This window comes from Ovis canadensis, chromosome 18 (genome assembly GCF_042477335.2).
Source record: "Ovis canadensis isolate MfBH-ARS-UI-01 breed Bighorn chromosome 18, ARS-UI_OviCan_v2, whole genome shotgun sequence".
Taxonomy (NCBI): domain Eukaryota; kingdom Metazoa; phylum Chordata; class Mammalia; order Artiodactyla; family Bovidae; genus Ovis; species Ovis canadensis.
In genome coordinates, this window is record NC_091262.1 from 14,413,027 (window position 1) to 14,440,271 (window position 27,245).

Genomic DNA, 27,245 nt, shown 5'->3' on the forward strand with positions numbered 1-27,245 from the left:
GTGTTCGCCCCACAACAGTGAATTATCAACCTTGAAGGCCCATGTTTGTGATAGAGATTGGTCATTGGTTGGCATACCAAGGCTGCCTCAGTGTAGGCACCAGGAGCTCCCCTGGAACTATGGCAGGAGACCAGGCACATCCAAAGTCTTCCCCTGGCAGGTTTTCTGATGTCTTCCTGGAAGCCACCTTAGTAATCTGTGAGCACTTGGTCATCTTATGTGGCAGACACAAGGTGTAGGGTGGAATGGCGTTATGTCACTGTAGTCAAAGCCCACCTTTTTCCTGTTGTTGGGTGCTGGTTGGTCTCTGTGTGAACAGAGCCCCTGGAGGCTTCCGATGTGGGTGAGTCGCTATTTGGGGCAGGAGTGTTCAATTTGGACGAAGCCCTGCTTTATTGGAGTTTTTCCCATAAGATGTGGTCAGTACCCAGGAGCCTGTACTCTGTGGATCTTAACCTATTCTGGCCAGGCAAGGGGCCCCGTTTCTGTGGGAGTGACGCCTAGATATTGGTACCTGAGGACGAGTACCTCTTGTCTTTCACTTAGCATTGGATCCCTGGAGAGTGATTGGACTCACTGAGCAGGAAGAGGCTCATGCCCTGAATTCTTTTGCTCTTCAAGGATATGGTGGGTCATCAGCCCCAGGGCAAAGTTCACCATACATTTCTCATTCTAATGGAAAATTTCCTTGCTCTAAGTAGAGCTGGGTTTAGTGGGCAAGGACACCTGAGCTGAAGTAGTTCCTGGTGTAGTCTCAAGCTCTGTGGCATTAACAGAGTTGCTCTGCAGCACGACCTTACTTGGTCCGATTCTTATGCTTTGGTCAAAGGGAATGGTCATGGAGATAGGGAGCCCAGAGCCGATGTCAACAGCCCCTCGGTGAAATTTTGCATGGGGCTTGTGGAAGGTGCCAAGCATCGACTCCATTTTGTGGGAGTGTAGGAGGTCCACACTCCATATAGACGGCATGCATGTTCAGACACCGAGGCCTTTGCATGGGGCTCTGAGACATGGAGATACCCGGAAGGAGTTCGAGGCCCATCCAAAATCCTAAGAGTGCATCCTTGTTGGTACGCCAGAGCGCACGCACTCAATCCCACATCGCATACCCTGCCACCCATGCACACTGTCAGACACCCACTCGCTCTTGAACCTACTTTGCGGCACTCATGCTCACATATTTATCCAGTCCTAGGTAGGGGATCAATACATTTGGCTAAGCAGATAAGGGCCTTCCCCCAGGGAACCATGGGCATTAACATTGTTCAGTGAGAACTTGGGTACACATCTGAAGCATTCCTTTGCGTTCTCTCCACTTGTCAGGAGAGGTTGTTGGGTATGACTGTCTGTCATCCAGGGCAAGAAGCTATGCACATGAGACAGTACCTCGAGATGCAAGGGAGTCTGGTGAGAAGTTGACAGGCCCAGGTTCCTGCCACTGCTTTTTGGATCACTGAGGATGGCACCTTCTCTTACCACAAGATGTTTCATGGATGTAGGGTTTCCTGGGACTGCCTGAGTAGTTGTATGTATGGAGGGACCATTCTGCAGAGAAGTCTTAGAGCTCTGAAGGACTTGCTCCCCTGGCTCCTGAAGGACTCCTGGGTCACTGGCTCCTCTTGAGATTGGCTCTACCTGCCCTCCTGAGGTGGGCAGCAGGCCAGCGTGTGCTCGTATCTATGACGATGCTCTCGTACGTGTTCCTTGGGAACATCTGAACAAAATGAGTCAGAGTTCACTACTGCTTCCTCACCGACAGTGGATCCCAGCGCGTCGCCTCTCCTGGGGCTGAGTGTGCGCTAATCAGCAGTAAGGGCTGCTTCACTGTGTCGCATGCGTGCATAGAGCAGGAGGGCCACCAGGGTCACCACCGTTTGCAAGGCTCCCTTTTGAGTGGGCTGTGTAAGGTGTCCATGCGGTTTTCCTGGAGTGCAGGGTCTGAGGTCAATGCCACTGAAGTTCACGGAGACGTCTAGCCTGACCAGTGATGCTAGGAGTCAGAGTAGATCCTGGCCTAGGCCTATTGAGCTCTTGGCTTGAAAATGTGCGTTTTGTTCCAGTTCCTGCTGCAAGTGTGCTAGTTGGGGCTGTGTTGATGTGGAAGCCAAAGTGAGGAAGATTTTGTAGTTTCTTATTGGAGCCTCAGGTCAGATCTGAGGTCCTAGCTGTTGAGGCCCTTTGGGTTGGTGAGATTTCTTGAGTGCCCTGTGGGCTGTAGCGCTTGCAGGGACCTAGTCAAATGGTGGCAGGGGTGAAAGGCAATAGGCCTCGTTTCTGCCCTTGGCAGTTCCTGTGTTGCATCTTCTGTTGCATGCTTGTGTCTTGAAGGCCGCTGTGGACTGTGTGGTGGTCCCAGCCTTGCATCCCTCCTGCAGGTTAGCCAGAGGCCTAGAGCAGAATGGTTGTGCAGGTGAGGAAAAGTGCAGTGGGATTTACTGGGATGATATGTCTGCTGAGGCTGCAGGCACTGTTGTTCTGTTTTCAGTGATACAGTGTGGTCCTTTTGGAGCTGTCCTTGGCTGGGTACAGAGGAGAGTGCATTTTGGTGCCTGGCAGGCTCGGTGATGGGTGACCTTTGTGGCCTTGGTGGCCCACTGCCAGAAGGACTCGAAAAGCATATCTTTGGTGCCTTGAAGAATTCCACTTATTGAGACCTCACAGCCAGCTAGTGTGGGCAGAAACGAGATCTTTGCACATATCTGTTTTTCCTTTTGGCCTGGAATTTGCAAGGTGTATGAGTTCCTAAAGATGGGACCAGCTGGACCGCCCAGATGGCACCTAATTGTTCACCACCCTGACTGAGAAGTATCAACCTTGGAGTCCTGTGGTTTTTAGAGAGTCATCTTTGGTTGGCATACCAAGGCTTCCTCCATGATATAGCAAGTGACTCCCCTGGCACTGTTGTGGGAAACTTCACATAATAAAGGTCTTTCCGTGGAAGTTCGTCTCAAGTCTTCCTGCAAGCAGGCTTGGTGTTCTGTGAACACTTGATGGTTTTGTGTAGCAGAGAAGGGATGCCAGGCAGAATGGTGTGGTGTCACCATAAACAAAGGCCACCTTCTTCCTGTTGGTCTTCTGAGTATTAAATGTCCCTTTGTGAACAGAAGACCTGGTGGCTTCTGATGTGGGTGAGTCACACTAGGGGTAGATGGAGGAGTTCAATTTGTAGAATCTCTTTATTTTATGAGTTTTTCCTGGGTGTGGTTGGTTCCCAGGGTCCTGCAGGCTGTGGATCTGAGCGTTATCTGGCCGGCAAAGGGGCCCAGTTTCTGTGGGAGTGACCCCTGGATCCTGGTACCTGAGGAAGACCAGGTCCCATCTTGCCCTTTCTGGTGGAGCCCCGGAGAGTGATTAGACTCACTGGGCAGGAAGAGACTCATGCTCTGAATTATTTTGCCCTTTTAAGGAATAGTGGGCCATATCTGCCCCAGAGTCATATTCCTAATACTTTTGACCTTATTGGGGAAAGTTTCCTTGATCCAGGAGTAGGTAGGTCTTGTCACCATGGATGCCTGAGCTGTAGTTTTAGCTGACATGTCTCATGGTACATGGCATACACAGTTGCTCTGCCAGGCGACCTTGGGCAGTCAGGTTCATGTTCATAGTGAGAGGGCATGGGTCACAGAGATCACGAGCCCATGCCCTATTTCAACAGCCCCTCAGCATGAAATTTTGCATGGGGCTTGTGGACAGTGGCAGGCGTCATCTGCCATTTTGTTGGACAGCAGGAAATCAGGATTCTGTGGTAAAGACATGTGTGTTAAGATACCAAGGCCTTTGTAGTGGGACTCTGAGTCCTGGAGACACCCAGAAGGAGTTTCAGAGGCACGCCAGAGTCTTGAGGGACATTCTTCTTGGTACACTGGAACACACACACTCAGACCCATATCAAATCCCCTGCCTCGCACACATACTCAGTCAGACAGACACTGATAGGAACTTTAAGATAATTTCCTACCTTTGTGCTATAGATTGGTATCCAGTCATACATGAGGGATCGAGGCAGTTCAGAAGCAGATGCAGGCTTTCCCCCAGGGAACCATGGACACCGATATTATTCATCGAGAACCCAGGTGCACATTTGAAGCATGCTTGTGCTTTCCTTTGACTTGTCAGGAGAAGTTGCCAGGTATGACTGTAGCGTAGAAGAATCTCTGCCTGTGATTCAGTGAATGGAGGTGCAAGAGAGTCGTGTGATAAGTGTGGCAGGAACCACCTTAGAGTTTCTGCTTTTTGGATCACTAAGGATGGTACGCCTTCCTTTGCCCCAAGATGTGTTGTGAATTTAGGGCTTCCTGGGATTGCCTGAGTACCTGTAAGTGTGAATGGACTTTTCCTCTTGCCAAGAAGCCTGGGGACTCTGAATTCTCCCAGCTCCTGGAGGACTCCCAGGTCATTGGCACATCTTGGAGCAGCCCTGCCTGCCCTGCTGAGGTATGCAGCGAAGCAGCACATGCTCGGATCAGTGATGACAACTTTCATATTTATTCCTTGGAAAATCTGAACAAAATGAGTGAGAACTCACTACCATCTCCTCATCGATACTGAGCTCTAGCACGTTGCCTCCCATGAAGCTAGGGTTGGGCTAGTTATCAATTAGGGCCAGCTTAGACTTGATCACACACATGCATACAGTACCTGGGTCACCTCCATTTGGTTGTCTTCTTTCTTTGGGTGGCCCTTACAAATGAGTTAAGTTTGTCTCTGGCTTCAATAATCTAGCCTGGGATGTTGTCCTTTGTTATAGTGTGTGTGCGGTTATCAGAGGTAATTGAAGCCATTTGAAGCATCTGATTATCTGATCTGCCATTGAGTTTCACTGACCCCCTGCTGCCCATTGCCTGGTGCTCTGGAGAAAAGCCAAGTTTTTTTCACTCATGATTCATACAGCAGTTTTGGCCTCAACTGGCTTTGATGTCATTTTTTTCTCCAGGAAGGCATGCTGCAGATTTTCTCCTGAGATTCAGAGGAGATCAATGGTCAGAGCATCCAGCAGGTGGGCCAAGCCAATGGCCCTTCTGTTTCTTTGGTTGTTGTCTGAGTGAGCACTGGTGTTGGGAGACTGAGCCTGGCAGATGCCGTAGAGCATTTCCGAGGATGGAAATCCTGTGTCAACGAGAGGGACCTGCACATTGCCCTGAGAGGGGGTGCAGATGCTGGGGCAGAGCAAAGCTTGGGAAGTGTGAAATGCACCTCAAATGGTGGTGGAACCCATGGGTGGATGGGCAAGTGGATGGATCTGTGACTCAGTTAGGTTCCCTGAAGTCTGTGTTACCTTCAGTTAAGGTTGGAGTGAGTGTGGGGAAGCACCATGGTGGCAGGTTCGCAGGTTCACAGATTCATGGACCCGCCACAGTTGGCCTCTCCTGTGATAGGTCCTTTGTGGCAGACCTCTGAAGCTGGGAGTGGTTTCCAGTCTGGTGTCATATTTTGTCCTAACCAGGGTGTCAAGTATGAGGAACATGGGATATTTTCTATCCATCCTGCCTCGTTCTCCCCTTGTGTTTGGCGTGAAGTTGTACTTCAGGATATCCCATTGTCATTTGTAAATCCAGCCCACCTATCCTTGCCTGAGTTTAGGGGCTCTTCCCAGAAATCAGGGAGCAGGATCCTGTGGAAAAAGGGGAGTTGGCGGCCCATGTGAGTGGGCAGTCGTAGGGGCAGGAGAGGCTGTCTGGCGTGGGGCTCAGTTTGTCATTTGGCCCGCTGGTGCAGGGAGGCTGTGCTCTCCTGTATTCCTGGCCTCTGGCCAGAGGCATCATGTGGATTCATTCATCATGCCTCTTTGCCGGATTCTGTGATGGTATGGCTGATGGTGTCTGTGTGGTCATGGACAACCTGATTCTCATGTTGTGTCCGAGTTCATGGCAGTGATGTTACTGCCTTACAAAGAGAAAGTCAGCATACAAGTGACCCGGTTGCTTTGAAGGGTGGAGCCCCAGCATCTCTGCCCTTCAGAATGTCTGCAATGGCCTGTAGCTCTTTGTGCTGTTCAAGGAAGGTCTTCTAGCATGGCTCTTGGCTAGGAAGCCTATACCCTCATGTGTCAGCCAGGCTGAGTGCAGGTGTCCATTGGGACCCCTTTGTTGCAGGGCTAAAAGAGCCTTTTTTCATGGATATACAACCTGTTGGAAAAGGAAATTATTATCATGGAAGCCCTCAGGTAACTTTTATCCTTCCCTGTGCTGGCAAGTCCATTGTGAGCAGAATAGGTGCCAAGAGTGGATGTTTCCCTGGAAGGGCAGTGGCTATTAGGCCAAGGGGGCTCAGTTCACCTCATGGTGTCTCCAGAGTTCTTGGGGGACATCCTTAAGCTTTCAGTGGGAATGGCAAAAGAAGAGAAATTGCAGGGCCTGAGACCAGGGACTTGGCAGATTGGTGCTATTTGTCGTGATGGCCCCTTGACTCCGGAGGTATCCATGTGCAGATGCGCTCACATTTGGCTGTTGACACACCAGGCCAAGGTGCAGCAGTTGAATAGTAGATTGAAGAATAAGGGCAACCCTCCTGGAGGCCTTGCCTCTTTCCCCTGTACACCTGTTGCTCTTCCTCATGCATGCGTGTGTTTTCTCACCTCAAGGCAGATCGAGTTGCCCAGGATGGAAGACCATTGTCAACAGGGAACCCGTCACACATTCTGTGAACCCCAGCCTGGTGAGACAAGGAGCATGAGCCCCTGGGGGCCATTGTGCATGCAGCCCTTGGGTTTACAGATGGAATACCCATGGAGGTAAGTGGTCCTTATTTGAGGAAACCTAGTGGTTTGGCCCCGGTGATCTGGGCATGGGATCTTCAGGGGTTTCCCTAGGGTATGCAAAGTCCCAGGGCCCAAGGCTTGGCTGCAGTTCCTGCCCCATGGCTGCAATCTGTGCAGTCTTGAATGCTGACCTGATTGAGCTTGCTGGCCTTCCTGGGATGGAGGTGGTGACTTTGCTCATGCAGCTCCTGGGCACACGTGCTTGGATCGATGATGACTCCCACAAATGCATTCCTTGGAAATCTGAACAAAATGAGTGAGCCATCCCTACCGTCTCCTCATCGGAACTGAGGTCTAGCACGTGATTTCCAGTGGGATCAAAGGGCCAGGGTCACATTTCATTTGCTCCCTGGGGTGTAAGCAGCCACAGTGTGCAAGCTGAGGGTGATGGCCTTGTGGTATGGAGATGAGCCATGAGGAAGATGCCCTGACCTCCCAACCTCGGGATATGGCTAAGGACCATGAGTCATCTCTGGTTGCATGAGGCTAGCCAAGGCTTTTGTCTCCTGGTATGTATGATTCTATTGGTAGCAGAGACATGGAAGCCATTTGAGAGCATCTGGACTGCCATTGAGTTTGTCAGCCACACCGCCTTTGCCTGAAAGTGTTTTCACTCATGGTCAGGAAAGGAGTCATGGCTTCAGACAAGTTTCTATGTCATGTTCTTCTGGGGGACGGGATGCTGCATAGTTTTCTCCTGGTGATCAGAGGAGATCATTGGGCAGAGTGTCCAAGAGGTGGGCCAAGCTGATGGCCCCTCATCTGATTGTTTCTCTGGTTGGTATGTGAGTGGGCACTAGTGTTGGGAGGGTGAGCCTTGCAGATGCATTAGGGCATTTCCAAGGATGAAAGTCCTAAGTCAACAGGAGGAACCTGCACATTGCCCTGAGATGGGCAGTTGCCAGGGGAGAGCAAAGCTTGGGGATCGTGAAATGTACCTCAAGTGGTGGTGGAACCCATGGATGGATGGGCAAGTGAATGGATCAGCAAGTCGTCAGGTTCCCTGAATTCTGGGTTGCCTTCAGGTTCAGTTGGAGTGAATGTGGGGAAGGACTGTGGTGGCAGGTTCACAGGTTCATGGACCATTGAACAGTTGGCCTCTGCTGTGATTGGTTTCCTTTGCTGCAGACCTCCAGAGCCATGAGTGGTTCCCCAGGTGGTGTCTTATCTTGTCCTGGCCTGGGGGTTATATGAAGCAGAGGGGATGTTTTCTGTCCATCTTGCCATGTTCTCCCCATGTGCATGGAGTGAATTTGTGCCTCAGGACATCCAAGTGTCATTTCTGTACCCAGCCCACCTATCCCTGCCCAAGTTTAGGAGCTCTTCCCAGAAATTAAGGGGCAGGGACCCTGTGGAAATAGGGGAGTCAGATGAGTGGCTACAGTTTTAAGGGCAGGAGAAGCTCTCTGGTGTTGTGCTTAGCAGCAAGGCTGTGCTCTCTTGTGAACCTGTGGCCAGAGGCGTCATGTGGGTTCAATCATTGTGCCTCTTTGCTGGGTTCTGTGGTGTCATGACTGGTGTTTCAGGATGGTCGTGGATGACCTGAGTTTCATATTGTGTCTGGGCTCATGGCAGTGATGTTACTGGCTCAAAAAGAACAAGGTTGCATGACAAGTGACCCAGTTGCTCTAAAGGGTGGAGCCCCAGCATCTTTGTGCTTTGGAATGGCTCCAATGGCCTGTAGCTCTTCGTGTTGTTCAAGGAAGGGCTTCTAGTATGGCTTTGACCAGGAAGCAAGCGCACTCATGTGTCAACCGGGCTGAGTCCACTGGGGCCCTTTTGTCATGGGGCCAAAAGAGCCATTTTTCATGGATATGCTCCATATCAAAGAAGGGGCTTAATGTCATAGAGGCCCTCAGGTACCTTTTATCCTTTCCCGTGCTGGTGAGTCTATTGTGAGCAGAGCAGGTGCCAAGAGTGGGTGTGTTTCCCTGGAATGTCAGTGGCGAAGGGGCCCCCATTCACCTGAGGGGTTCTCAGGGTTCTTGGGGGACATCCTTAGATTGTGTTTGCCGGGACAGTACATGGAGTGGAATTGCAGGCCTGAGACCAGGCAGTTGGCAGATTGGCATTCTTTGTCCTGTAGGTCCCTTGACTCTGAATGTATCTGTGCACCAACACATCCCTGTTTGGCTGCCTACACAGCACACCTTCTTGCAGCAATTGAGTGGTAGATGCCAGGATGATTGGCAGTGCTCCCGGAGGCCTTGGCTCTTTCCCCCGTGTACTTGGTGCTCTTCCTCACACATGCATGTGTTTTCTCGCCCCAGGCCAGGTTGAGTGGCCCAAGATGGAAAACTGTTGGCAACAGGTTACCCATCGCATATTCCATGATAGCCAGCCTCTCAAGATGAATCTCACGAATCCCCAGAGGCAACTGGACAAGTGGCCCTTGAGTGTACAGATGGAACAACCATGGCGGTAAGCAGTCTTTCTTCGAGGAAACCTAGTGGTTTGGCCCCAGGGATCTGGGCATGGGATTCACACCTTCACTTTCTGGGCTTTCCCTGGGGCATGCAAAGTCCCAGGGCCTGCAGCTTGGCTGCCCCAAGGCTGCAATCTGCACAGTCCTGAATGCTTACCTGATCAAGCTCACTGACCTTCCTGGGATGGAGGTGGCAACTTTGCTCACGCAGCACCTAGAGCACACGTGCTTGGATCGATGATGACTCCCACAAATGCATTCCTTGGAAATCTGAACAAAATGAGTGAGCCACCCCTACCGTCTCCTCATCGGAACTGAGGTCCAGCACGTGGCTCCCACAGGGATCAAAGGGCCAGGGTCACATTCATTTGCTCCCTGGGATGTGAGCAGCCACAGTGTGCAAGCTGAGGGTGAGAGCCTTGTGATGTGAAGGTGAGCCATAGGGGAAAGGGGCTGCATCTCCCATGCTCGGGTTATGACTAGGGACCATGAACTGTCTCTCTCTGTATGAGCTATCCAGGTCTTTTGTCTCCTGGTGTGGATGAGAGTGAGGGTAGCAGAGGAAGCTGAAGCCATTTGAGAGCGTCTGGGCTGCCACTGAGTTTGTCGGGCCTCCGTGTGCCCACTGCCTGGTCCCTGGCGGATAGCACAGAGCTTTCACTCAGGGTCGGAGCAGAAGTCATGGCCTCAGCCAGCCTTCTGTGTCATGTTCTTCTGGGGATGGATTGCTACCTAGTTTTCTCCTAATACTGAGAGAAGATCAATGGGCAGAGTGTCCAAGAGGTGGGCCAAGCTGAGGGCCCCTCGTCTGATTGTTTCTTTGGTCAGTGTGCATGGGTGCTGGTGTTGGGAGGCTGAGCCTGGAAATTCCATTAGGGTGTTTCTGTGGATGAAAATCCTGTGTCAAAGGAGGATTAGCACATTGCCCTGAGTTGGGTGGATGCCAGGGGAGAGCAATTTTCGGAGATCTTGAAATACACCTTGAATGGTGGTGGAACCTGTTAATGGATGGGTGGGTGGATGGACCAGCTATTCAGTCAGATTTCCTGAAGTCTGGGTTGCCTTCATACACAGTTGGAGTAAGTGTGGGGAAGGATCACAGTGGCAGATTCATAGGTTCAAGGACCATCCAACAGTTGACCTCTCCCATCAATGATTTCCTTTGTGACCGGCTTCCGGGGCCAGTAGTGGTTCCCAACATGGCGTTGTATCGTGTCCTGACCTGGGGGCCAAGTATGAACTATCCATTCCATGGAATTCTCCAGGCCAGAACACTGGAGTGGGTAGCCTTTCTCTTCTCCAGGATATCTTCCCAACACAGGGATCAAACCCAGGTTTCCCATATTGCCAGCAGATTCTTTACCATCTGAGCCACCTTGGAAGCCCAGAAATAGTGTGGTGGGTAGCTTATCCCTTCTCCAGTGGATCTTCCCAACCCAGGAATCAAGTGACGGTCTCCTAAATTGCAGTGATATTCTTTACCAACTGAGCTATCAGGGAGGACAAGTATGAGGTAGAGGGGATATTTTCTCTTCATCCTGCCACATTCTCCCCGAGTGCATGGAGTGATGCTGTGCCACAGGACATCCCAGTGTCATTTCTATACCCAACCCACCTATCCTTGCACAAATTTAGTAGCTCTTCCCCAAACTCGGGGTAGGACCCCATGGAAACAGGAGTCAGATGCTCCTGTGAGCGTCTGCGGTTTGAAGGGCAGGGGAATCTATCTGGTGTGAGGCTCATTTTGTTGTGCAGTCTGCTGGTTCAGTGAGGCTGTGCTCTCCTGCATGCCTGGCCTCTGGCCAGAGATGTCACGTGGGTTCAGTCATCTCGCCTCTTTACTGGTTTGTGTCATGACCTTGCTGGTGGTGTCAGAATGGTCGTGGACAACCTGGGTCTTGTGCTGTGTGTGGTTCACAGCAGTTATGTTACTGCCTTAACAGAGAGCAAGGTAGCATGGCAAGTGACCCAGTTGCTGTAAAGGGTGGAGCCCCAGCATCTTTGCATTTCAGGAAGTCTCCGATGGCCTGCATCTTTTCATGTTGCCTAAGGAAGGCCTTCTAGCAAGGTTTTTGGCCAGGAAGCAAAGCATGCTTGTGTGTCAACTGGGCTAAGCGTAGATATCCATCAGGGCCCCTTTGTTGCAGGGCTGAAAGAGACATTTTTCGTGGATGTGTTCCCTGTCAGAGAAGGGTCTTATTGTCATGGAAGTCCTCAAGTACCTTTTATCCTTCCCTGTGTTGGGCAGTCCATTGTGAGCTGAGTATGTGCCAAGAGCAGGTGTGTTTCCCTGGAAGGGCAGTGGCTGTTAGGCCAAGAGTCCCCAGTTCCCTGAGGGTGTCTCAGGGGTTCACAGAGGATATCCTTAAGCTGTGTCAGCCAGAACGGCATGAGGAGCAGAATTACAGGGCCCAAGACCAGGGAGTTGGCAAATTGGCAGTCTTTGTCCTGCAGGCCCCTTGACTCTGAATATTTGATGGCTGACACACCAGACCGAGGTGTACCAATTGAATGGTAGATGCAAGAATGAGGGCAGCACTTCTGGAGGCCTTGCCTCTTTCCCCAGTATGGCTATCGCTCTTCCTCATGCATGTGTGTGTTTTCTCACCCCATACCAGTTGCCTTGAGTATGCCAGGATGGAAGACTGTTTGCAACAGAGAACCCGTTGCGTATTCCATGACAACTGTTCTGGCAAGACGAGGCGTGTGAGCCCCCAGGGGCTTCTGGGCAATTGGTCCTTCGATGTACAGGTGGATCATCCATGGCGGTAAGCAGCCCTTCTTCAAGGAAACCTAGCAGTTTGGCCCCAAGGATTGGGCATGGGATCTGTGCCCTCACCTTCTGGGGTTTCCCTGGGGCATGCAAAGTCCCAGAGCCCAAGGCTGGGCTGCAGTTCCTGCCCCATGGCTGCAGTCTGTGCACTCTTGAATGCTGACATGACTGAGCTCCCTGGCCTTCCTGGGATGGAGGTGGCAACTTTGCTCACGCAGCACCTAGAGCACACGTGCTTGGATCGATGATGACTCCCACAAATGCATTCCTTGGAAATCTGAACAAAATGAGTGAGCCACCCCTACCGTCTCCTCATCGGAACTGAGGTCCAGCACGTGGCTCCCACAGGGATCAAAGGGCCAGGGTCACATTCATTTGCTCCCTGGGATGTGAGCAGCCACAGTGTGCAAGCTGAGGGTGAGAGCCTTGTGATGTGAAGGTGAGCCATAGGGGAAAGGGGCTGCATCTCCCATGCTCGGGTTATGACTAGGGACCATGAACTGTCTCTCTCTGCATGAGCTATCCAGGTCTTTTGTCTCCTGGTGTGGATGAGAGTGAGGGTAGCAGAGGAAGCTGAAGCCATTTGAGAGAGTCTGGGCTGCCACTGAGTGTGTCAGGCCTCCGTGTGCCCACTGCCTGGTCCCTGGCGGATAGCACAGAGCTTTCACTCAGGGTCGGAGCAGAAGTCATGGCCTCAGCCAGCCTTCTGTGTCATGTTCTTCTGGGGATGGATTGCTACCTAGTTTTCTCCTAATACTGAGAGAAGATCAATGGGCAGAGTGTCCAAGAGGTGGGCCAAGCTGAGGGCCCCTCGTCTGATTGTTTCTTTGGTCAGTGTGCATGGGTGCTGGTGTTGGGAGGCTGAGCCTGGAAATTCCATTAGGGTGTTTCTGTGGATGAAAATCCTGTGTCAAAGGAGGATTAGCACATTGCCCTGAGTTGGGTGGATGCCAGGGGAGAGCAATTTTCAGAAATCTTGAAAGGCACCTCGAATGGTGGTGGAACCCATGGGTGGATGGATGCATGGATGGATCGATGAGTCAGTCAGGTTCCTTGAAGTCTGGGTTGCCTTCATATACAGTTGGAGTGAGTGTGGGAAGGATTGCAGTGGCAGATTCATACGTTCATGGACAATTGAACACTTGGTCCCTCCCATGGTCACTTTGCTTTGCAGCAGATGTCTGGAGCCTTCAGTTCTTGCCATCATGACATTGTGTCTTGTATTTTTCTGGGGCCAATATGAGGCACAGGGGATATTTTCTGTCCACCTCGCCGTGTTCTCACCATGTGCATGGCATAAAGATGTCCCTCCTGACCTCCCAGCATCATATCTATACTCATCTCTCCTATTTTTTTTCTGAATTAAGGAGCTCTTCCTGGCAATCCATGGGCAGAACCCTGTGAAAACACAGGAGTGGCTGTCCCCATGAGCAGCTGCAGTATTAAGGGGAGGAGAGGCTGTCTGGCATGGGGCTCATTTTGTTTTGTTACCTGCTGGTACAGCAATGCATTGCTTTCCTGCTTGCTTGATCTCTGGCCTGTGATGTCATGTGCGCCCAGTTGTCGTGCCTGTTGGCTGAGTTCTGTCATATTATGGCTGATGGTGTCAGCATGGTCATGGACAACCTGTCTTGTGTCTGGGTTCACAGCAGTGGTGTTACTGGCTTACAAAGAGCAAGGCAGCACAGAAAGTGACCTAGTCGCTGTTAGTGGAGCCCTGGCATCTTTGTTTTCTGAAATGGTTCAATGGCCTATAACTTTTCATGTTGTCCAAGGAAGAGCTTGTGGTATTGCTTTGAGCCAGGAAGCAAGTATGCTCATGTGTCAGCTGGGCTGAGCGCAGGTATCCAATGGGGCCCCTTTGTCATGGGACTTAAACTGCCATTTTTCATCAATAGGCTCCCTGTTGGAGAAAAGCCTTATTTTCTTGGAAACCCTCAGAAACTTTTTTCCTTTCCCACACTGGCATGCTCTTTGTGAGGAGATCAGGTGCCTAGCATGGGTGTGTTTCTCTGGAACAGAGGTGGCTATTAGACCACGGGGTCCCCATTCCCCTGAGGGCATCTTGGGGATTCACGGAGGACATCCTTACGTTGTATTGGTGGGGATGGCATGGGGAGAGAAATTGCAGGGCCCAAGACCAGGGAGTTGGCAGATTGTTGCTCTTTGTCCTGATGGCCCCTTGAATCTGAAGCAATCCACATGCCAACACATTGATGTTTGGCTTCTGACATACCAGATTGAGGTGCAGCAATTGAATGGTAGATGCAAGTATGAGGGCAATGCTCCTGGGGGCCTTGCCTCTTTCGCCTGTATGCCTGTCTCTCTTCCTCATGCTTGCATGTATTTCCTTGCCTCAAGCCAGATTGAGTGGCCCAGGATGGAAGACCATTGGCATCAGGGACCCATCACATATTCCATGACTCCCAGCCTGGAAAGTCGAGGCCTACGAGCTGCCACAGGCCACTGGACACGCGGCCCTTGGTAGTACAAGAGGAACGCCAATGGCTGTAAGTGGCCATCTTCGCATAAACCTGGTGGTTTGGCCATAAGGCTCTGGCTGTGGTGTCTGCTTTTTCACCTTTGTACTTTCCCTGGGGCACGCAAGGTCCCACAGCCCACAGGCTTAGCTGTAGTTCCTGCCTCTTGGCTGGGATCTGTGCAGTTACAACTGCTGATGTGATTGAGATTGCTGGCCTTCCAGGGGTGGAGGTCCTGACTTTGCTCATTCAACATCTGAGCACATGCACTTAGATAGATGATGATTCCCAAAGACAGCCTTGAAAATCTGACAAAGTGAGTTATCAATCCTTTTCATGTTCTCTTTGGAACTAAGATCCAGCATGTGGCTCCCAGAGGGATGGAATGGCCAGGGTCACCTTGCCTTTGCTCCCTGGGGCATCAGCAGCAACAGCAGGGAAGCTGAGAGTGACAACCTTGTGGTGTGTAGGTGAGACATGGGGAAAAGGGCCTGCATCTCCCATCCTCAGGGGATGGCTAGAGACCATGTGTTGTCTCTGGTTGCACGAGACTAGTCAGAGCTGTTGTCTTTTGCTGTGGGTGAAAGTGCCATGGCAGAGAAAGTGAAAGCCATTTGTGGGCCTCTCGGCTAACATTGAGTTCATTCAGAAAACAAATTGTTTTTGTTCAGATTCAGAACAGGAGTTGTGGCCTCATGCTACGTAGTTTTCTCCTGATATTTGAAGAAGCAAATGAGCATAGTGTCCAGGAGTTTGGGCAAGCTGATGGACCCTTCTTGTATTATTTCTTTTGTTTTGTGTGTGAGTGTGCACTGGTGTTGGGAGGCTGAATCTGGAAGGTGCCTTAGTGCCTTTCCAAGGAAATCAGAATCCTATGTTGATGAGAAGGTCCAGCATATTTCTCTGATGCGGGTGGATGGCAGGAAGTGAGGAAAGCTTGGACAGCAGGAAATATGCCCAGAATGGTGGTTGAACCCATGGGTGAGTAAGCAGGTGGATGGATAAGTTTTGCAGTCAGGTTTCATGGACGCTTTGGTTTCCTTCAGGTGCATTTGGAGTATTAGGAAGGACAACAGTGGCAGATGTATGGACCATCCAGCAGTTTTCCTCTCCCATAGTCGGTTTCCTTTGTGGCGGAACTCCAGATCCACAAGAGGTTGGTATTGTGTCCTGTCTTGTCCTGGTGGCCAATTAGGAGGCAAAGGGGATGTTTTCTGTCCATCTCTCCATGTTCTCCCTGTGTGCATGGCATAAGGTGTGCCTTGGGACATCCAGATGTTATTTCTATATCTAGCCCATGTATCCTTTCACAAGTTTAGGAGTTCTCCCTGGAATTTAGTGGGCTGGACCCAGTAAAAACAGAGGAGTCAGTTGCCCACATAAGCGGGTGCTGTCTTAAGGACAGGAGAGGCTTTCTGGCACAGGGGTCTTTTCGTTTTGTGGCCTGCTGGTGCAGCAACACTGTGGTCTCTTGCATTCCTAGCCTCAAGCCAGAGACATCATCGTGGGTTCAGCAGCTGCAGCTGTTTCTGGATTCTGTCATGGCATGGCTTGTGCTGTCAGGATGGTCATGGATCACCTGGGTCTTGTGTTGTCTCCGGGGCCACTGTAGTGATGTTGTTGCAGGAAGAGGGACCCCTTCCAGGGCCCAAAACTGGGCTCTTGTCTAACGCTTGGAAATGAATTGTCCGAGGAGACACATGTGCTGACAAAGCAAGAGATTTTATTGGGAAAGGGCACCTGGGTGGAGAGAAGTAGGGTAAAGGAACCCAGGAGAACTGCTCTGCTGCGTGGCTCCCAGTCTCAGGTTTTATGGTGATGGGATTAGTTTCTGGGTGGTCTTTGGCCGATCATTCTAATTCAGTCTTTCCTGGTGGCACATGCATCGCTCAGCCAAGATGGATGCTAGCGAGAGGGATTCTGGGAAGTGGACGGACCTTTCCCAAACTCTTCTGGTTGGTGGTGGCTTATTAGTTCTGTATTCCTTATCAGGATTTCCTGTCATAAAACAACTCATGCAGATGGTTACTATGGTGCCTGGCCAGGGTGAGCTGTTTCAATTACTGTGCTTCCCCTAAAAACTCCCCCATGAGAGACTTCATACTCAAGATACTTCTTGGGAATTGGGGCGGAGGTCTCTTTCTTCTGTAACTTCTTTCTGCTGTGCATGGGCATAGGCCTGCCTAGCAGAGCAGAAGTCTCTGTCTACCCGATGTAAGTTGGGGTATTCCACATCTGAAAACAGCTTCCACCCTGTAGTAACATCAATTTGGCTTGGAACTGCTGGAGTCTGCTGGAAATAAGCTTTGTAAGTAGTTGGAGTATACAGGTGCCAAATAGGAGGCATAATAAGATAGTTATCACTGGACCCATGAATGGTAGGAGCCAAGAAGGGAAAGAAAGAGAACTCCATACACTTGTTGAACTCAAATCCCAGATCTTTGTGGCCTGTTCAAAAGCCCCTTGATATCTGTCTGGACCTGCCAGACTGGTTGTAATAAAAACAGCATTCTTCCTTTAGATAGAGACAAGTGCCCCCCTATCCAGCAGTCAGTAAATCTAGGGCCCGATGATTTTATAGGACCATTGTGGCTAGGGAGTCTGACTGGGATTGTAGGTGTTGGAGGGTCCTTGCCATTTTTTCTATGGATACAGCAGTGTCCGGTAGAAAGCTGTTGAAATTTATGTAAAGAAGTTCCCCCCATGGCAGCTCCTGTCAAACCAGTGGTCAGTCCTAGGGCTAGGAAAAAAAGGGGTAAGTATTACTGCATGACGTATCCTCTGGTTGGTATATACTGGTAAAGGCAAGGAGGTATTACTCCAGGCCAGATCTGTGTGGGGTATAACATACCCTAGGGAGCAAGTTCCTGACCGAAAAGGTGGTAGGGATAAATAAGCTTTATCCCCACATATGAAATAGACTCCATGACTGGGTTTAAGCTGGGCAGCAAAATGGGTTTGCCAAAGAGGAACAGGATTTCCATCTGCCTTACAACTGGAACATGGCATAATGGAACAGGGGCAGTCTTTTAGTAGCTGGGAGGAGACTGTCACTCCACTTGCTGCAAAACCGGCAACAGTGAGGGCATTTAGGAAGGTATTCAAGTGTTGTGAGACATCCTGGGTTTTGTCCTCAAGGTAGAGAGTATTTCGTTTAGGCTCCCACCATAGGGTTAGGTTTTCAGGGTTGGGTACCCCTACAAGGGAATAACAGGGGTCAGAGCTGCCTGCCTGATTTAGAAACCAGGATGAACAGGTATGGTTCTTTGGTCGTCCAGAACAGAACATGGATTTTCGAGACTGGTTAATAGCATCCGAGGAGAGCCTCATGTTCAGGGATAGGTATACTGTGTCAGTTCTGCCAGAACCTCTAGTTCCCAGACTTTGGGCTAAATCGTAATACCCTAGTGAAATTTCTAGGTCCCAGTTTTTCTCGTTAGTTTCAACGGTGAAAGTCACCGCACATTATAAGTTGCCTAGATTTCCCACTGACATCCCTGTCAGGGAGTTGCTTTTTAGACAGATAGGGAAAGTCACTTGCGGAATGTTAGTCAAGAGAGAAAATAAGGGCTCAGGTGGGATTACAGATGTTATTGAGGGGGTAAATGTAGACAGTTGTTGCTGATACCAAGGCATGACTTTTTTTCCCCTTTTTCCCAAAAGGCCATACTATGACCAGATGGGGTGCTCTGGGTAACAGCATGTAGCTCAGCTGGAAGGGTAGGCCATTGATAGCCTGGGATAGGTTGGACATACCCCCAGCTCCTGCCATTAATGCTGATCCAGCAGGGGCTGGTTAGGATGAGTCAAGAAGTAGTGTGGTTTGCAAGCATATATGCCTCGTTTAGAGAGAGATTAATAGCCATACAGGGAGGCATGATTAGAAGAGGTAGAACACCATATGATGCATTTTTACTTACCTGAGGGAGAGTTGATGGGGTTCCGCCTGAACAAGAGTCTGAGATCTTCAACAGGTTCACAGCAATAGTTGTCCTCTGGTTTTGGAGTCTCAATCCCCGTCTCCCCCTCCTGTAGGCCATAGGGTTTTATTCTAGAATTGTGGACCCAGGCAGATAGACCCTTCACTTTCACAGCAGTTGAAGTTACTAGGACAACCTGATACGGTCCTGTCCATTTCTCAGACAGCTGGCTTGGACTCCCTTTTTTTTTGCCAGGTCTTTACTAATCCTTGGTCCCCCGGCTCTACCTGGGGATTTTTCAAGTTTTCCTGTGGTCTAGGGAGGATCTGTTCTCTGTATCATTGGAGTTCTTGTTGAAACCGTCCCAGGTCAATTATATGTTTTAAGAGAGTATTGGTATCCTCATCAAAAAACAAATCAGAAGTTAAGAATGGACATAATTTCATAAGGGCTTAATAATAGCTGCCGTTTGGGGGCTGTCTGTACCCTCATGAGGGCTATGGGTAGCATATGGATCCACTTATGTGTTTCTTGACATAGCTTGGCCAGAGCCCTTTAAAGAGTCTGGTTGGCTCTCTCTACCTTTCCCGAAGCCTGAGGCCTCCAAGATGAGTGGAGGCGGTATTTTATGCCTAAGCATGCGGCCAGGTTCTGAGATATCGTGGCTGTAAATGAGGGCCCATTGTCACTCTGAAGTGATCAAGGCAACCCAAACCTAGGTACTGTCTCCTTCAGCAGAGCTTTACAGACTTCTGTGGCTCTCTGTGTCTTAGTAAGGAACACTTCAATCCATCCTGTGAATGTGTCAATAAAGACTAGCAAATAAGAAAACCCTTGGGTCTTTGGCATGGCTGTAAAATGCACCTGCCAGTCCTCTCCTGGGTATGATCCCCGATGTTGGACACGTTTAGTTAGAGGAGGTGGCAAGGGTCTGGTTTTTTGATTATTTCTTAGACAGGTATCACAATTCTGTGTGACCTGTCTAACAACCTTAGCCAACTGGGATGGTAGAGGATAGGCTTGAGCAAGATTTCCAGATTATCTCTTCCAAAATGGGTACTTTTATGTAAGGAGTTAATAATTTTCCAAACCTGAGAGTCAGAGAGTATTACTTGGGCCTGATCAGTCTGAAACCACCCATGTGACCCAATCTCCCAGCCCCACTCAGCATATCAGGAATGTTCCTCTGGGGTATAATCTGGAGTCAGGGTTTCCTTGGGGAAAAGGGGGCAGATAGCAGTGACAGGGGTAGTTTCCCTAGCAGCTTGTTTAGCTTCCTGGTCAGCTTTTCTATTTCCCTGGGCCTCCTCTTCTTGCTCCTTTTGGTGATCTTTACAGTGGATGATAGCTAATTTTGCAGGAAGTTTGCCTCTAGGAGCCTGAGAATGAGCTCTTTGTGTTTAATTGGAGAGCTTCAAGCACTGAGCATCCCTCTTTCTTCCAAATTGCTGCATGGGCATGCAGGATGAGGAAAGCATACTTACAGTCCATATACACATTAATCCTCTTTCCTTCTCCTAATTCCAAAGCTCACATCAGGGCAAAAAATTCAGCTTTCTGGGCTGAGGTGTCTGGGGGAAGAGACCCACTTTCCTTAGTTTCCTCTAGGCTCACTACAGCATATCCTACCTTCCTCTCTCCCTTTTCTACAAAACTATTGCCATCTGTGTACCATTTTTCCTCTGGGTCAGAAAAAGGTGTCTCTGATAGGTCCAGGTGAGAAGAGTATAACTCGTCTATGATTTGCATGCATTGGTGATCCAAAGGGGAAGTAGGGGGATCTGGCAGTAAGGTGGCTGGATTTAAAGTCTGCTGCTGCTGCTAAGTCGCTTCAGTCATGTCCGACTCTGTGCAACTCCATAGACGGCAGGCCACCAGGCTCCCTCATCCCTGGGATTCTCCAGGCAAAAACACTGGAGTGGGTTGCCATTGCCTTCTCCAATGCGTGAAAGTGAAGGCGCTTAGTCGTGTCCGACTCTTAGCAACCCCATGGACTGCAGCCTACCAGGCTCCTCCATCCATGGGATTTTCTAGGCAAGAGTACTGGAGTAGGGTGCCATTGCCTTCTCTGTTTAAAGTCTGACAGACCCTCAACTTTATTTCTGGAGTGTCAAGGAGGAGGGCTTGGTATTGGGTGATCCTTCCCCCTGGGATCCTTCCTCCCACCTATCCCCTTTAGTTTCCAAGACTGCTTGCACCTGGTGAGGCGTATACACTATGGTGGGCTGACCCAGGGTCAGCTTAGATGCCTCCTTAACATAAGAGCAATGGCCGCTACTGCCCGGAGGCAAGTGGTCCACCCTCTGGCCACTTGATCTAGTTATTTTGAGAGATAAGCCGGGTTGTAATACAGGGCCCATCATTTGTCCTAACATCCCAAGAGCAGTTCCTATCCTTTCAGAAACATAAAGCTTGAAAAGCTTTTCCAGGTTTGGGAGGCCTAAAGCTGGGGCTGTAGTGAAAGACTCTTTTAGGGCATTAAAGGCCACCTTGCAGGTCTCATCCCAGTCGAGTGGCTTTTCCTCTTTCCCTCTTAACTTTTCATATAGGGGTTGGGCCAGATTGCCATAATTAGGAATCCAGATCCTGCAAAACCCAGTCATTCCTAAAAATCCCCTAAGCTGTTTTTTTGTTTGGAGGGTATAGGGTGTTTAAGATGAGGGATTTCCTCTAGGGGTTGAGAGGAAATCGACCATATCGTCCTTCCATAATTATAAATCCAAGGTATTTTACTTGGGTTAAGCTAATCTGAGCTTTCTTGGGGGGTACTCAATAGCCCTTTTCATGCAGGAAATTTAGAGTTTTAATAGTGTCCACTAGATATGAGCAGGTCATCCACATATTGTATTAGATTGCTATTTGTTAAAGTTGATTCCCTTAGTTCTCTCCCCAAGGAAGTCCCAAAAATATGAGGGCTGTCCCTAAACCCTTATGGTAGTCGAGTCCAGCAGAGTTGTGTGGCCTCCCTTGTTTCCAAGTCCTGCCACTCAAACGCAAAGAGTTTTGGGGATTCAGGATGGAGAGGAATGCAAAAGAAGGCATCTTTAAGATCCAAGACTGAGAAGTACTTAGCATTTCCTGGGACTTGGGATAGGAGGGTATACGGATTTGGGACTGTGGGGTGGATGGGAACCACAGCTTCATTAACAGCTCTTAGATCCTGGACGAATCGATAAGATACATCTGGTTTTTTAACAGGCAAGATTGGAGTATTGCAGGGAGACTCACAGGTGATTAGAATTCCAGTATCTCGGTATTTGTTAACTAATGGTCTAAGACCTTCAAGAGCTTCTGGTTTTAAGGGATATTGTCTTTTCCAGGGGTAGGGAGCATTTGGCATCAGAAGATCTTTACCGGTGGAACATTTATGGCTAGACCAGGGCTGGAGACATCTCACACCTGGGGATTGACCTCATCTAAGAAAGGGACAGACTCCTCCTTTTCTACATCTGACTAAATATTCAGACACTAGGCAAAGGAAATTAGCGACTTCTAGCTTTCCCCAAGTCACTCTGGTCTGGAGGCGGCAAAGAAGGTCTTTCCCCAGTAAGGGAGCAGGGCAACCAGGGATGTATAAGAAGGGGTGGATTCCTTGCCAGTTGCTTTGAGGTTTTCCATCTACCCCATCACTGTTTTAGTCTGGGAATCTAAAGGTCCTAATTGGAAAGGAAGAACAGAGAAGGCAGCCCCCATGTCTAAAAGAAAGTTCACATCCTTACCTTCTATTTGTAGAGTCACCCAAGGGTCTAGAGGAGTGATCTGGGCCTCACCATTCGTGGGGGTTTCTCGAGCCACTGGGTACCGTCAGTCCTGGTCGCCCAGGACTAATACAGAGGGAGCAGGTTTAGGGGTCTCCATACGTCTTCCTTTAGGGCAATATGGGCACTCCCTTTTCCAGTGCACATCCTCTTTGCAGTAGGCACACTGGATGTGTCTCAGCTGCTGTGGATTGTTAAGATCCTTTTTCCTTCCTTGCTCTCCCCCAGACTCTAGCGTAATGGCAGGATGACTCAAAGCCAGGATTTTAGCCTGTTGTTGGGCCAAGGCCTGGGTCTGCCTCTCCATTCTCCTATCTTTTCAGGCTTCCTTTTGCTCCCTTTTTGCTTTCTCCTCCTGGTACCTGTTCAAAAACACCCTGTTTGCCTCCTCCACCAAATCGGAAATTGGGGTCTCTGGTCCTTTTCCTAGTTTTTGTAATTTTCTCCTTATGTCTGGGGCTGCCTGGGTTATGAAAGAATGGGCCAACAGGACTCTTCCTTCCATACTTTTTAGATCTGTCTTGGTAAAGTTTTTAAAGGCTTCTGTGAGTCTGCCCAAAAAAAAAAAAAAAAAGAGCTGGATTTTCATTTTCTTCCTGTGTAACCTCTTTTATCTTATTATAATTAACAACCTTTCGGACACCCTGGGTCATTCCCTGTAGTAGGCAAGTAATGAGGTGTCTTAAGGATTCCTCTCCTGCCCTTTTATTAGGATCCAAGTCTAGCTCTGTAGAGGAGATTGCCTCTTCAGCAGGGGCCAGACTGACATCTACCCAGTCTTTCTTCAGCCACTTTTCTAGCCTGATCTAGGATTCGCGCTCTTTCCTCATCATTACAACACCAGGTGAGGATAACCATTATATCCCTCCAGGTAAGGGAGAAGTTAAGGCTAAGATGCCCAAATTCATCCTTAAATTTTTGGGGGTTCTTAGAATATGAGCCCAGTTGTTCCTTGCATTGGGTAATGTCTTGCATAGAGAATGGAACATGAACGTGCATAGTTCCCCCCTCCCCATCTGGTACCTCTCTTACGGAGCAGATTTTGTCTGAGGATGACCTTTCCTTCTGTGGAGGACAAAGCTTACTTCCTGATCATAACCCCATAGGGGAGGGGGCACATGGAGGAGGAGCTGAGGCAATGGTGAGTGACTTCCCTTCAGATCCCGTGACTTCTGGGTCTGAGCTCATGATTCCCAGGCCTAGCCTCCTGACTTTGGGGTCCAAGCTCGTGACTTCCAGGTGTGTCTTACCCTCCTTTCCCCGTGACTTCTCTGCTGAAGCAGAGGAGGTTAGGGGAAGGTCAAGGGGATCTTCTGTTTCAGACCTTGCTAAAAGGATTTTGGAAGAGCATTTATCAAAGTCCTCAAGCTTGTATTTTCCCTTTTTCCTGGAGTCCTGGTAGAAGGCCATAAAGGCCTGGACATAGGGAATCTCCTTGTATTTACCCTTGCGTTTGCAGTATAGACTGAGCTGTAAAATGGTGTTGTATCCAAGTGATCCCGACTGGGACCATTTTCCCCCTCCTTCCAGAGAGTAAGTAGGCCAGTATTGAGTACAGTATTTGATAATTTTTTTCTTTTTTAGCCCTTCCAGTTGGTATCCCTCCCAGTGGGCCAAAAGACAACCCAGTGGGGTGTCTAAAGGGAAGCTAGGCTTATTTCCCATTTTAGTGACAGTATAATTTATATCTCGTTCCCAGGGAACCAGTATTGGGGTGGATGTCCCTATATCTGACTCTAGAGAGACTGTAAGCTCTCTCCTGGTCCCAAATTGCCTGATTGTATATGCGCCAAAGGAAATGTTCAGTAGTAAGCACAATCAACAGTGCTGTAGGACTGGTCCTGAAAGGTGAATTAACCCCTAAGGATGTGTCTAGGGTGTTAATTTTCACCCAAGACCAGGTGCAACTATACTGAACCCCATCAATCATTTCCATGTGGAAGCACTCAGCCAAATGCTCAATTAAATGGCTGAATTTATAGAAACAGGGCACCTGATGGACTGCTTCTAATGCCCGATTGTCTCTCTAATAACAGCATAATGATGGGGAGCAGAGAGCGTAGCCTCTCAGAAAATCTCTTGCAAAGACCCAGAACTAAATAACTTGGGTCTTCACAGAGAGGAAAAAAGGCCAGGTTGAGAGAGAAGGAGAGGGAAGAGACAAAAGGTATAAGCGTGGGGGAGAGAAAGAGGAAAAAGAAAAAGGGGTGGCCTTACAGACGTCTCCTGCCACCTACAGATATCCAGGCGTTACAGGACTTTTCCCTGGGCCTCCAGAGAAGGGAGGACTGGAACTCGGCCCTACCAGAAATCAGAACCAGAATTTGAGTTCTCTGCCAATAGGAGGTGATCAGTCTCCAATCCTCAGCTCAAGCCAAGGCCCTTCGACCAGACTCTTGTGTCCAGGACCAGGGGACTAGAAAAATAGGATAGGATAGGTTGAAAGGAGGGGTGAGATAAAAGGGGGTCAACAAAATCTCTTGTTCCTTAACCGGTCGGGGCACCCTGGCCAGTTGTCCACGTCAGGAGGAGACCAGGGACAAACAAGTCCCAGTTGCGGCCACTGGGTCAGATCTGTCGGCAGGCAAGCTGGTCCTGGAGTGCCCCAAGCGATCTGGATGTCAGCCCCAGTAAAAATGGGGGTGTCCCTTCATGGTCGCCAGTTGTTGTAGGAAGGGGGAGGCCCCCCTACAGGGCCCCAAGAATGGGCTTTTGTTTAACACTCAGAAATGAATTGTCTGAGGAGACACGTGCTGACAAAGCAAGAGATTTTATCAGGAAAGGGCACCCAGGTGGAGCGCAGTACGGTAAGGGAACCCAGGAGAACTGCTCTGCTGTGTGGCTCGCGGTCTTGGGGTTTTATGGTGATGGGATTAGTTTCCTGGTGGTCTTTGGCCAATCATTCTAATTCAGAGTCTTTCCTGGTGGTGCACGCATCACTCAGCCAAGATGGATGCTAGCAAGAGGGATTCTGGGAAGTGGACAGACACGCGGTGTCTCCTTTAGACCTTTCCTGAACTCTTCCAGTTGGTGGTGGCTTACTAGTTCTGTATTCCTTATCAGGATTTCCTGTCATAAAACAACTCATGCAAATGGTTATTATGGTGCCTGGCCAGGGTGGGCAGTTTCAATCAGTGTGCTTCCCCTAACAATGTTACTGCCTTAAAAAGTGCAATACATCACTATGAGTAACTTAAGTGCTGTAAAGGGTAGAGCACCACATCTTTGCATTTCAGAATAGTTCCAATGGCCTGTAGCTTTTTGTGTTTTTCAAGCTAAATGCTTGTAGCACGGCTGTAGTCCGGGAAACAAGCACACTTGTGTGCCACCCAGATTGTTCACAGCTGTACTGTGGAGCCCCTTTGTTGCACAGTCCAAGAACTAGTTTCATGGATAATCTCCCTGTCAAAGGAGGGCCTTATTCTTGTGCAAGCTTTCAAATACCTTTGTTCCTTCCCTACGGTGGTGAGACCATGTGAGCAGAGTAGGTGCCAAGAGTGTGTTTTCCTGGAGGGACAGTGGTAGTTCAGACAAGGTGGCCTCCTTCCCCTGAGGGTGAGTTGGGGTTTCTTCAGTTCAGTCGCTCAGTCGTTTCTGACTCTTTGCAACCCCATGAATCGCAGCATGCCAGGCCTCCCTGTCTATCACCATCTCCCGGAGATCACCCAGACTCACGTCCATTGAGTCCGTGATGCCATCCAGCTATCTCATCCTTGGTCGTCCCCTTCTCCTCCTGCCCCCAATCCCTCCCAGCATCAAAGTCTTTTCCAGTGAGTCATCTCTTCACATGAGGTGGCCAAAGTACTGGAGCTTCAGCTTTAGCATCATTCCTTCCAAAGAAATCCTAGGATTGATCTACAGAATGGACTGGTTGGATTTCCTTGCAGTCCAAGGGACTCTCAAGAGTCTTCTCCAACACCGCAGTTCAAAAGCATCAATTTTTTGGTGCTCAGCCTTCTTCACAGTCCAACTCACATCCATACATGACTACTGGAAAAACCATAGCCTTGACTAGACGGACCTTAGTTGGCAAAGTAATGTCTCTGCTTTTGAATATACTATCTAGGTTGGTCATAACTTTTCTTCCAAGGAGTAAGCGTCTTTTAATTTCATGGCTGCAATCACCATCTGCAGTGATTTTGGAGCCCCCAAAAATAAAGTCTGACACTGTTTCCATTGTTTCCCCGTCTATTTCCCACGAAGTGATGGGACCAGATGCCATGATCTTTGTTTTCTGAATGTTGAGCTTTAAGCCAACTTTTTCACTCTCCTCTTTCACTTTCATCAAGAGGCTTTTTAGCTCCTCTTCACTTTCTGCCATAAGAGTGGTGTCATCTGCATATCTGAGGTTATTGATATTTCTCCCGGCCATCTTGATTCCAGCTTGTGTTTCTTCCAGTCCAGCGTTTCTCATGATGTGCTCTGCATATAAATTAAATAAGCAGGGTGACAATATACAGCCTTGACGTACTCCTTTTCCTGTTTGGAACCAGTCTGTTGTTCCATGTCCAGTTCTAACTGTTGCTTCCTGACCTGCATACAGGTTTCTCAAGAAGCAGGTTAGGTGGTCTGGTATTGCCATCTCTTTCAGAATTTTCCACAGTTTATTGTGATCCACACAGTCAAAGGCTTTGGCATAGTCAATAAAGCAGAAATAGATGTTTTTCTGGGGTTTCTTATAGGTTATCTTTACACTGTGTTGTCAGTGATGGTAAGAGAAGTGGATTTGCAGAGTCTGAGACCAGTGAGTTGACAGAACATCAGCACTTCATCCTGCTGGCCCCTTGACACTGAATTTTTTCCTGTGGCAATGCACTCAGTTTTGGCTTCTGACACACCAGAGTTGCAGCAATTGTGTCATAGATGCCGTATGAATCTCAACTCTCCTGTGAGCATTGACTCTGTCTGCTATGTGCCTGTTGCTATTCCTCAAGCCTGCAGATATTTTCTTGCCTCAAGTTAATTTGAGTCACCAACTTGGAATACCATCGCAACAGGTGACCCTTTGCATATTCTGTGACACTTGGCTTGGGGAGGTGAGGCCAGGTGAAATTAATGATCCCCCATATATGAGTGAACATGCAGCCCATGGGTTTACAGGTGGAACACCCACGGTTGTAAGTGGCAGTTCT

The 27,245-nt window shown here is 49.3% G+C and overlaps 1 protein-coding gene, 5 non-coding genes and 1 pseudogene across 14 annotated transcripts in view; all 7 read left to right on the plus strand.

The window, feature by feature from the left end:
- LOC138423313 (uncharacterized) overlaps positions 1 to 27,245 on the plus strand; it is a 107,605-nt gene that overhangs the window by 43,028 nt on the left and 37,332 nt on the right. For 6 of the 9 annotated variants that reach the window (XM_069559098.1, XM_069559095.1, XM_069559103.1 and 3 more), the window contains 3 exons: positions 6,581 to 6,730; positions 9,028 to 9,178; positions 11,801 to 11,950. In XM_069559098.1, coding sequence (XP_069415199.1) covers positions 9,048 to 9,178; positions 11,801 to 11,950 — 281 coding nt within the window. In that variant the 5' untranslated portion in view covers positions 6,581 to 6,730; positions 9,028 to 9,047. Of the gene's footprint in view, positions 1 to 6,580; positions 6,731 to 9,027; positions 9,179 to 9,527; positions 9,615 to 11,800; positions 11,951 to 27,245 lie in introns of those variants that run through there. The other 3 variants (XM_069559099.1, XM_069559102.1, XM_069559104.1) reach the window with 2 other exon arrangements.
- Positions 1,674 to 1,766, plus strand: LOC138423981 (small nucleolar RNA SNORD116). Its single transcript, XR_011250557.1, has one exon. It is a non-coding gene; the product is annotated as a small nucleolar RNA SNORD116 (small nucleolar RNA).
- LOC138423975 (small nucleolar RNA SNORD116) lies at positions 4,460 to 4,553 on the plus strand. Its single transcript, XR_011250553.1, has one exon. It is a non-coding gene; the product is annotated as a small nucleolar RNA SNORD116 (small nucleolar RNA).
- LOC138423973 (small nucleolar RNA SNORD116) lies at positions 6,962 to 7,053 on the plus strand. Its single transcript, XR_011250551.1, has one exon. It is a non-coding gene; the product is annotated as a small nucleolar RNA SNORD116 (small nucleolar RNA).
- On the plus strand, positions 9,414 to 9,505 carry LOC138423971 (small nucleolar RNA SNORD116). The gene has a single exon (XR_011250549.1). It is a non-coding gene; the product is annotated as a small nucleolar RNA SNORD116 (small nucleolar RNA).
- On the plus strand, positions 12,194 to 12,285 carry LOC138423972 (small nucleolar RNA SNORD116). Its single transcript, XR_011250550.1, has one exon. It is a non-coding gene; the product is annotated as a small nucleolar RNA SNORD116 (small nucleolar RNA).
- Positions 14,708 to 14,795, plus strand: LOC138423982 (small nucleolar RNA SNORD116; annotated as a pseudogene).